This window comes from Habropoda laboriosa, unplaced genomic scaffold, assembly GCF_001263275.1.
Source record: "Habropoda laboriosa isolate 0110345459 unplaced genomic scaffold, ASM126327v1 scaffold61, whole genome shotgun sequence".
NCBI classification, from domain to species: Eukaryota; Metazoa; Arthropoda; class Insecta; order Hymenoptera; family Apidae; genus Habropoda; species Habropoda laboriosa.
Window position 1 is genome coordinate 208,167 of NW_017100203.1, and position 11,765 is coordinate 219,931.

At 37.4% G+C, this 11,765-nt stretch overlaps 1 protein-coding gene across 3 annotated transcripts in view; it reads left to right on the plus strand.

The window, feature by feature from the left end:
• Positions 1 to 11,765, plus strand: part of LOC108570567 (HIRA-interacting protein 3) — a 222,687-nt gene that overhangs the window by 97,626 nt on the left and 113,296 nt on the right. For 2 of the 3 annotated variants that reach the window (XM_017932446.1, XM_017932444.1), the window contains exon 2: positions 10,776 to 11,072. In XM_017932446.1, coding sequence (XP_017787935.1) covers positions 10,776 to 11,072 — 297 coding nt within the window. Of the gene's footprint in view, positions 1 to 10,775; positions 11,073 to 11,765 lie in introns of those variants that run through there. The other variant, XR_001891364.1, reaches the window with a different exon arrangement.

An 11,765-nucleotide genomic window follows, 5' to 3' on the forward strand; every position in this document is an offset into this window, starting at 1 on the left:
TACACATCCATGCCGGATCAGATCTTGTCTCGATTGACCTTCGTTTTAATTAAACGCAAACCTCCCCTCGCTATAGGGAATAACTGATGGCGGAAAATGGATCGTGTTTCGTGTAAAATATGCGGGATTGTTGCACGAACGTTCAGATCGAGATGTTGTTAAAGGAGGTATTTATTGTAGCGATGGTTTAATCTTCGAAGGTGTGCTTGTGGGAATGATGTTTGGAAAAATTGGGGATATTGTTGTGATATTTTCTAGTCATTTTAATTTATTATGTAGATTAATGATGTCTTATCGTAATTGTGAGGATGAGAGAGAAAGCGGGCGACGAGCGACGATAGCCAGGCCCAACGAGAGGCCCACGAAGGGCCTGGCTATAGAGTACGGCGTGCGAGGGATGAAAGGGCGGTGTGTTTGGAAAAGTCGAGAGGCGTGAATCGAAGAAGCGTGTGTCAAAGCCCAATGTATCATAGTTATTCTTATATTTTGTTAATAAATATCTATTTATATTTCTGATCCCACAATGATATATTTTTATTAATTTGTTATCGAGAATTTGGACATTTAGCAAAAATAGCGAATTCTAAGTATATGATTATAGTGGGAAAATTGTGTAGGTAAAGTAGGAGACTGTTAGGAGATACACTACCGGCCAAAAGTTTGGAATCACCGAGCATTGCAATTTACACAAAGATTTGCAGAAAAGAGTCAGCGACTTTGAGAATCTTTGATCATTCGAATCAATTGGTATGAGATAAATTGATAAATGTAGAATTGAGATAAACTTCAAATCTATGAAAAATTATCAGCAGATTTGATATTGATGAAAAGTGGGAGGTGATTGCAAACTTTTGGCCGGTAGCGTAAGTGTAATTAGGAATGCACGTATGAACGAGTGAGAGAGCGTTTAATTTTTGAAGGAAAAATTGAGGATATTGTTGTGATATTTATTGTTTATTATTTGTTATTAAGAATTTAGAAATTTAGCAAAAATAGTGAAATTAAGGATATATTTCGTGGGAGAAGTATGCAGATAAAGTAGGAGATTGATAGGAAACAAGTATAATTAGGAATGCTGAGTAATTAAGAAAATTAAACGTATACCGAGTTCCTTTTTATAGCTCAGAGGCTGAAAATAAATTGTTACTCTACCAAGGATGTAATTATAGTAGAACTTTGATTAGGTATTCGAACTAATCGCAACACACGTTTGGATAATCGAATAACTCTGTTTTCATATGAAAGAAGATCGTCCATCTTGCGATACTTCATAAATTTATTAAACAAAAATTTAGTAATTTTCTTCAGTCTCTCTTCTTATTTCTAAATTTTTTTTAATTATATTAATTAATCAACTTTTCATCGAAATCGAAATTTTCTGTTAATCGATCGTATAGATCAGGGGTCGGCAAACTGCGACCTGCCATCAGTTTTTTTTTTGTGGCCCGTGAGTTATGTACAGTTAAATGAAATATTATCCAAAAAGAGAGAATTCCATATTTCTCATTAATAAATGTGTATTACAAATAAAGGATTTGTCAAAAAATTTTAACTTGCAGTTAACTACCTACATATGTACATACGTACGCAACAATCTGAATTTTCTCTCTTGGCCCACAAAGCCCAAAAATATTTGGTATCTGGCCCTCCAGAAAAAAAGTTTGCCAACCCCTGGTGTAGATAATCGAAGTTCCACCGTATATTTAGTAGAATAAAAATTTGGTGTCATGACGTGTCTATTATAATTTTTCTATAATTTTCTAGATCAAGTCCATTTGCCATATTTTGCATAAATTTGTTCACACTCTTCTCGAGCAATTAATTTCCAGTTCCACTTCGAATTACTAATTACTTGCTTGCTAACGCTATCTGTTAATTTTTAGTACATAATGCCCGTTAGAAGGTGAATCACGATGCGCGACTAATAACGAAGAAAGTCATCTTTATGTGTTCGGTGAGGTGATATTAAGTGCTCCAATTTCGTCTTACGTTGCCTTAGTTCACTGAGTCTGTTTAACGATTCCCTGTTAATCTCTGACTATACACATAGCTCGCCACTATTCCCACATCTTGAAGAGCAATTACCCTTCACTTTGTGATAAGTGATTAAATAAGAAGCTACGGTTGAATAAATCTATACTATATTCGCGAATAAAGTAAATAAAGTAATTTTTTAAAGCTCTCCAAACAAAGCAGAAGTAAAATGTAAGAACGAAAATGTCGTTCTACCAGAAAATTTAGAAATTTAGCAGAAACAGTGAATACCGAGGATGTAATTAATAGAAAAAGTATGCAGATAAAGTAGGAAACTGATAGCAAATAAGTATAATTAGGAGTGCATGTATGAATTAATGAGAGAAGTAATTCTTTTTCATGGCCCAGAGGCTGAAAATAAATTGTTATTCCACCAAGGATGTAATTGTAGTAGAACTTTGATTAAGTATTCGAGCTAATAGCAACGCATATTTCGATAAATGAATAACTCTGTTTTCATCTGAAAGAAGGTCCTCTATTTTGCGATATTTCATAAGTATTAATATTGAACAGTAAACAGAGTAAAATGTAAGAACGTCGTTCTACCAAAAAATTTTCGTACGAAAGAAGATCTTCTATTTTGCGATATTTTATTAATGTTAATATTAAACAGTAAACAGAGTAAAATGTAACATTCTCGTTCTACCAAAAAATTTGAGAAACAAAGCTCCTGTAGGCGCCAACAAGATTGAAAGGGTTAATTACTAATATCTCGTAAACAATTAGCCATCAACCTCGAAAACGTGATACAGACATCAGCCTGACGAACTCCATAAGCCGGCAAACTTTCGTCAATAAATGAACGGTTCACTTGGGGAGTTCTCTTGGTCAGGCTCAAACTACCCCTACTCGCCTAAATTCACCCGCTTGCACAACGTGTCCCAGTTTTTTCCGACCAAACTTTGTCGCTACATTCTATGGACAGAAACCTATGGATAGAAACGAGAAAAAATAGTTACAGGATGAGTCACATAATTTGTCCACTTCGAGTAACTTCTAAATAGAGATTTATTTTATATAGAAATTCCACGGTATCGAAGAGAAGCGGTTTTTCTAAATAACTTATTTGTTCGAGAGATATCAAGGTGAATATAAATTTTTCACATGGAACCTTTCTGTATCAAAATTTAAGAGAGCGATGAATATTCCATAAAGAAAAGAAAAGCGGAAAAAAAAGTTTTCTGCTATCTTGTTCACCTTTTGAAATCATTTAAATCACAAATTTTCTCATACAGTCATAGTTAACGCGGTCAGGATTGCAGCGAAATTCGCGAGAACACTTGCGCAGAAGTGTTTATTATCATCGATACTTAATTTTTTTCACTTTCTCATCTTCTCAGCTCTTGAATACACCTGTTTTTTCATAGAATATTATAGAATGCTAAAACACGTTTGTGTTTTAAGCTTGCAGAATTTTTTTCAGAGTTCAAATAGTCTACTTTGTACTTCGAATCTGGAAACTACTCGTTTGGAATGCACGAAAGTTTCAGTCATGAATTTCTGGTACGCGACTCTAGAGTCCCACTCTTTATTAACCCCTTAATCTATGATTTCTTTTCTGACAATGCATCTAAGCGTCAGCCATTTTCTGTTTCAGTACTGTATCGGGTAACGAAAACTAATCTGTCACAGATTAATTACATTTAGCGATCCTCAGTCTTACAGATTCAAACGAAAATTAGGATTACAATGAATCTTTCTTACTAATATAACTATTTTTCTCACATCTTCGCCAGAATCTCTACCACGAGTCTGACAGGTTGTCATATGTTAAGGGGTTATGGGCTCACCCTGTGCATAAGTTCGCCTCGAAACGCTCGCGTATTAAAAATAGAACGTACCAATTTCAAAATATATCGATCATTTTAACCACACGAGCGATTGGAACACATAAAAATGTCCTTTTCTCTGTGAAAGAAAAATATCAAAAGCAGCGATCTAACGCGAAAGGCAGGAAACTCTGAACGCTACTCACGCTAAATGCAAGCTCATGGCTCGAAAGTTCCCGTTCAGCGGTGGCGTATCAGCGACCAATTCCGACGTAACGAAAGGGTTAATAAGATCGTTTGATCAAACCGAACCGCGCGCGGCTCGTCCCAAAAGACCTCGCGCTGCGGATTCAGCCGAAACCACCTCAATGCACGCGCCATGCTTTCATCACTCGCTCATCCTCGAACTTACACACCCAGAGAAACTCACATAGTGAATTCCACGGTATGAATTTCACAATAATTCTATCCGCTAGAATAAACAAATAATTTTCACAAACATCGAACGACATTTGAATTCAAATTTATTAGCGAATTGTAATTCTTCTTCTCACAGAAAATTGACAACTGAGCGTTGATTAAAGGATTAACTCGAACCTTTTCAATCCTCGAGTCTTAGAGAAAATTAATTTCGCCATCCACAACTTCCACTTTAGCCCTCGACTTCGACGTTCTCTTACCTTTCCCTGGGATACCTTTACGCTGTCGTAAATCTTCGTTGCGTTATTAGGGCCTCGTAAAAAAGGGGACGGCAACGAAATCTCGTGGAATTGCGTATAAAGGGGAAAAAATAGATTTTTCCTATGGTTTATATTTGAAGTTTATTTTTGTTTATTTTTGTGTGAATGATAGAGAGCTGGAATAATTTCAGCTCGTTTTGCTTTTCAGATAATTTCAATACAGTGGTACCTCGGTATACGTCCGTTTTGGAATAAGTCCAACTTGATACGCCTCCTGTGTTTCGACGCGATTCTTGAACTTCATCGATTTCAGGGTATCGCGTCTCTCGCACGCTAAATTAATATTGTGCGAGTGTTCAATGTTTGAGTATGAGTGTGCAAGTGTGAACTATGGCGTGACGTGAACTGTGGTGCTGCGGTTTTTTAGTAATATGGAAGATTATAAATTATATTTGAAAGTTCATGTGTTCTGTAGCTTGCGAGTTTTTGGAAATTATTAAATTTCAAATATGAAATATATATTTTGATGTACAAATGATAAGTCCAGAATTAAATGCAGTAAATTTGAGAACTTATTATGGAATTTTTTGAAGTACACATTTTATTACAATTAGATACACCTTTGTTCGTAAGTATTGGGACATTTACAGAACGCGAAGGGAACTTAAACAGCCATTATCTGGGGCACTCGGCTATCAAAAACTGTGCTCTTTACTGTAACAAAGTGTCCCGGTTTCAACGTGCAAATGTAACGCTTCAATTCCTACGACGAATTAACTCGTTTCATTCGATACAAAGGTCTTTCTAAATGACGAGTTAACTCGTTTAACCTAGTTAAAACATTAATAATATACTCGTGCATACTTCAGAACACTCGAAACAATTCTGCAGTTTCGAATGAAAATGGTGAATGTTCTCATTGCACGAAAAATTTCCTTAAAATTACAATTTTGCAGTTTTCAACGGATATGGTAAACATTCACATTGCTCAAAAAATTCCCTACAATTATGATTCTACAATTTCTGCAAAATGTGATAAATATTCACGTTGCACAAAAAATTCTCACAAAATTACAATTCTGTAATTTTGAACGAAAGTGATGAATATTGACATTAGCCAAAAAATTCCCTAAAATGAACCCGGAAGCATCTTGATTCGCTTCTTTAAAATTTTCTCTCGTCGCTGGTTCCTTAAAATTACAATTCTACTTCAAGTACCTAATCAAAGGTAATAATTAAAATGATAAATATTCACATTGCACAAAGTATTCCCTAAAATTACAATTCTGTAATTTCTAACGAAAATGGTAAATATTGCACAAGAAATTCCTTATATTTCGAACGATAATGATAAATATTCACATTGCCCAAAAAATTCCCTAATATTATAATTCTACAATTTCTAATGAAAATGATAAACATTCACATTGCACAAAAAATTCTCAAATTTTCGAACGAAAATGATAAATATTCACTCTTGTCAGAAAGTACTCTGACTCGGAGTAGGGTGGGCGTGAAATTAATTGAACGTGTCTACGTTTTTACAATAGTATATGTTACACAAGAATTATATCCGCGTTATCTGAGCGTCGTTCGCAAAAAGTGTGCTTCGGGGGTCTCGTGAAGAGCGAGGACGCGTCGTCCTGCCGATCCCCGTCCACCCCTACGCGAACAGGCCCAGGGAGAGACCCAAAGGGGCGGAGTCACCCCCACCGAGCGCGCTGGGCGTGGCTTCAAGGTGGTCGCTTCACCGTCTTCGGGACGCATTTTCTCACACTCTGCACAAAAAATTCCCTAAATTTCGAAAGCAAATGGTAAATATTCACATTGCCGCAAAAATTCCCGAATATTACAATTCTACAATTTATAATGAAAATGATAAATCTTCACATTGCCGCAAAAATTCCCAAAATTTCGAACGCAAATGGTAAATATTCACATTGCCGCAAAAATTCCCTAATATTACAATTCTACAATTTATAATGAAAATGATAAATATTCACATTGCCGCAAAAATTCCCAAAATTTCGAACGCAAATGGTAAATATTAACATTGCCGCAAAAATTCCCAAAATTTCGAACGCAAACGGTAAATATTCACATCGCCGCAAAAATTCCCCACAATTTCGAACGCAAATGGTAAATATTCACATTTCCGCAAAAATTCCCAAAATTTCTAACGAAAATGATAAATATTCACATCGCCGCAAAAATTCCCTAAAATGAACCCGGAAGCATCTCGATTCGCTTCCTTAAAATTTCCCATTTTAATTTACGAACCGTCGTCTTCCCTGGTTGCTTTTCATTCGCTCTTATCGGACAACGTATCTTCCCTGACGTTGAAAGGAATTCCTTGAGGCGTGTGCGAGCCGGCGAAAAGTGAAGCGCCACCTTAAAATAGGTCCTGCACGAAATACGGCGAAGCTAGTAATTAGACGCGCGTAACTGGAAATGTGCATATGTATGCAGGCGTGTGCACGTGTCACCAGCGCTGCGCCAGCAATGATTCACGACTTTCTTTGTTATCACTGTATCCCATGCGAGTTTCATTTTTTTCTTTTCTTCGTTTTTCATCTTTTTCATCTTTACTTTTTTTTCCTTCTTTTCCTTCTCTATTTTCGTTCAACATGCCGGACAGAGCCTGTGCATCCTTTATTTACGACAAAAAAAAAAAAGAAACGAAGACTTACAAGCTGCGAGTCTTGAAACGTCTAATCTGTTTGGCAGAGGGATAAATTATGTTGACTTGGGAAACAGGATTGTTCAAGATTTCTGCAGTTTCTTTCTTCTTTTCGTTTTCAGTATTTGGGTGCTCTTCAGGTTTTAATGAGAAAAATTTAGAAGTGTAGGAAAGTTTCTGTTTTCAAGAAAAACACTTTAGAGTATGGAGTAGCGTAATTAAAAAATAAACGTTACAGTATGAAAGTAAAATATTGTTTTTGGTGAAACAATAATCGAAAGGAAGTTTCTTGGATTTGTAGAATTTTTTGCTTTTTCATGATTTTTAATCTTTTATCAAAAGGAACATGGTCTTCTTATTATAGTCTGACTGTAGTCTGATAAAACTGATTCAAAGTTATTTTGTTAGAAGCTGTATAATTTCTTCTGCAGACTGTATCGTACTATTTTTCACGTTTCTGAATTTTAAATTTATCTCTCACGTTTGCGTTTATACGTATACTGAATTATTACCAACACTATCAATTTTCTAATATAAAATGCAGCGTATGAATATGCAATTTTCTCAAATGCATTTTAAATCTAAATATATTTTATTCACTACCTCGTATGAAGGTATTGATTATTTACTCTTGACTGAAATACACTCTTGAATTCCAGCTTCACATTTGTAATAGATTTCTACTGCAAATATTTTCTTCAAAATTTGTACTTATTTTTTAAATATTACGATACAAATAAATCATTCATAGTGAAAAATTGAATATTCAAATTTTCAATATATTTTACAAAATTTTTAATAGTGAAAACTATTATTTGATGTATTGGAGGTATTAATTAATATGCACAGCAATAATATATAATTAATTCTAGTAGATTTATGCATGAAAACAAAGGCAAAGTAGAGTAACCGAGAATTCGAATATCTGCCAATTCCCGAAGGACTACAAGCTGAAGTTTAATCAAGACAGCTATGTGAACACGAGTTCAAAGAGAATTGCGTATACGTACGTGCAGTTCAGTGTCTATGATTAAATCTCTTGGCGAATGGCGCACGTTCATTGAGCCATATACATATATGCGTACTAAAAGCATATATGTATGTATTGTGAACGATACAAATACTACGTTGATGAAAGTTGTGAAAAATTCAAATCAACCGAAATCTTTCGCGTCGTGTCGTATTAAGAATTTAGAAACTGTGGTTTTTTTTTGGTTGAAATCCCTTCACTTTCGTCAATGGAATTCCGGCTTTTCATTTTATTTAGAACTACGCATTTTGAATTTGGTTCACTTTGGATCCTCGATCCTCGTTTCGCCCTTATCTTTCATTCGTTGCCCGTCCTCGTTCGGCGAACTACAAAGGCGGGCTTGCGACCCTCGAAAACCGTGTCTCTTGGACCCAAACTGACGCTTTTCCGTTCCGACCAGGGCGACAGTACGAGAGATATGTATCACTGTATCCTCAAGTATAAAATGAAATCCTTAACGTTGTATCTGAAATATGTACTTCAAAAATTTCTTGACAACGAAACAAAGTTGAGAAAGGAAATGGTATAGTAACACAAGAAATTATAATATTTGACAAAGTAAATTTATTTTTAGTTCAAGCAGTCACAAAGTAAGAACTTACCTACATTACTCAAAATTTTCATCGCTAAGGCTTAATCACGAATTGAACTGAAAATAAATTTAAGTAAATAAAATTTTTCATAATAAAATCCCACCGTTTTCAATATCCTTCGAACGAAGTATTTAAAAAGCTCATTACAACAAGTATATTATAAATTTACTTAGAACTCAGAACGAACTCACCCGACTAAAAATTTCAGTTAGGCAGATATTAGATCCGCATTAGGCTAGCCTAATTTGCCTGTTAGGCCCGCATGCGGTGTGTAACGCGGAATATTCACGACCGCCTAATTGGGAAAGCCGCGTTAGGGCTGCATTAGGCTTCCCCAATGAGGCCAACCGCATTAGGCCCATATTAGAATAGCTTTATTAGGCTGTCATTGCAAGCGTCTCACGCAAGCGTACGTCCGACACTGAGATGTCTGCAAATTTTCTACTTATAAGTTTCAGAGCCCCACTCCACCTAATCTAGGTGTGCGCTCGGCCATCCCCATTTCAGCCACGTATGGCAACTGCTACGGATGCCTAACTTAGACGTGCGCTCGGCCACCCCCATTTGGGCCACGTATGGCAACTGTTAGGAATGCCTAACTTAGGCGTGCACTCGGCCATCCCCATTTCAGCCACGTATCGCAACTGCTACGGATGCCTAACTTAGGCGTGCTCTCGGCCACCCCCATTTGGGCCACTGTTAGGAATGCCCAACCTAAGCGTGCACTCGGCCACCCCGATTTGGGCCACGTATCGCAACAGTTAGGAATGCCCAACTTAGGCGTGCGCTCGGCCATCCCCATTTCAGCCACGTATGGCAACTGTTAGGAATGCCTAACTTAGGCGTGCGCTCGGCCACCCCCATTTGGGCCACGTATGGCAACTGTTAGGCGTGCGCTCGGCCACCCCCATTTGAGCCACGTATGGCAACTGTTAAGAATGCCCAACTTAGGCATGCATAATTCCTTCCGAATTAGGACCTAATGCGGTAACGATTATTCTTGCAGCATTTATGGATGCCTAATTGTTTCCGCATTAGGCCCACATTCGTCTTTAGGCATGCCTAACTGAAATTCTAGTCGGGTAGCAATTTCAAAATTGTACAAATCATGAAATGTGGTAATATTTAAAATCTTATCGCAACAAATGAACTATTTTATTCTCACAGTTCTACGCGTGATTCATAATAAAATAGAATAATATTTCACCTAACTCTGACTCGGAACAAACTTAGCAATTCCAAAATTCTGCAAATGACTAAAAATCTTAATATTGGTTTCGCTGTTCTTACTAATAAAACGAAGTTTGTAACATCACCGTTTTCTGGACTAATTACACGACACGAGCCCCCGTAGCCTCAGGTAGTAGGACAGTAGTAGGACTTGACCCACCCTGATTGATCGGGTCTAGCCTTCCTGAAACATATAAAAGACGGCCTTTCTCCATAGGAAATCAGTCTTTCCAGGAAAGCCAAAACAAGACTACACTAGCAAACATCGAGCAGACGTCTCCTTCGCGGGTTTATAGACGACACTCAGTGTGTCTTGTGCAAAAAGTCAGTACGGAGCGAGCGAAGACTCTCCAGGACCAGGTTTCCTGTCCTGCTCCTACCCTCGTCATTTTCACCTATCCACCTCCTAGAGGCAGACGCTCCTACGCGGGTCATAGCGACACCTCCAGGTTCAATCCAATGCTCCCAAATATCCCCAAAGAGAAAACAGACGTCTCTTACGCGTGTCATAGACGACAATTTCTCTTCCCTTTCTACTCTCTCCCTCTTCCTCCCATACCCCCTCCTCTCCTTGGGAAATCTGGCCGAGTCAAGGCGTAAAACCATTGACAATAGCTGCATCCGCGATCTCTCGCCGAAAACCGACGGGGTCGCGTCTCTATTTGTATATTCCGTAATTTGTACCGCGAATCCACTGATTTAAATAAAGTGTGTACCATCATTCACTCTACAAGTTCTAATTAATCTCCTAATTTCCAGATATCCCAAAATCATCAGAGAGCAGTTCGGCGAAGGTAGAGTCACAGGAAGGTTCACAAGGGAAGTCAGGGGAGTCGAAGGAGTCGAGCGAGAGTAAGGAGGAGCAGAAGAAGGAAGAGAAAGCTTCAGACAAAGACAGGGAAGAAGCCGCGACGAGGATACAAGCGGCGTTCCGCGGCCATCACGCCAGGAAGAGTATGAAAGAGACTGAATCCTCGACAAAGCAGACGGGGACCAAATCAAACTCAGAGCCAACCAAAGAACAACTTCAGGAAGAGTTTCGCGCCGACGATAAGGGTGAGTGTCACGTACGAACCCTCGAAATCGTTCCCGAAGGGAACCCTTTAATTTTACAATTCTCCTTTTCCTGCCAGTCTCCTCGAATCGTCTCCGAAATATCCTTCGTGGCTTGTCGGAAGCCAGAGAATTTACGAGCGAATCGAGTCCTCTTCGCTCACTCTTCCCTTTGTCTTATTACATTTATATTCTACAGCACTACATGTGTGTCTGGTATGATAATGTGCTGGCTTGGTTGTGTAACTTTGCTGCAATGCTGTCAATTTTAAAGTGGAACTTGTCGTTGTTCAATTAATCGTACAAAATTAATTTAGAATACTTGTGAATATAGTGTTACCATTTGTAAGGTAGAGTGTAATTCTCTACTGAAGTATCTGAAAATTATTATGAAATTTTCTGCGTTAATTGAAAAATTTTTGTCATGCATGAACAATGACACGACTCAAAAATCGTTAATTTTGAGATATCTGAAAAGAGTAACACTAAAAGTGGGCTATTTTTATTTAGAAGTGTCGCTAGAATTGAAATTAAAATAATATTATTTAAGAAGGATAATGTTGCAATTCAAAATAGGACTTTTGACCCTGTTTTAATAGGGAACTATAAGCGTAAACAATATTTTATTGAAAATCCTCATAATCTGAAGATTATGCTGATTTGCTCAAAAATTTAAAAAAAAATATTTAAAAAACC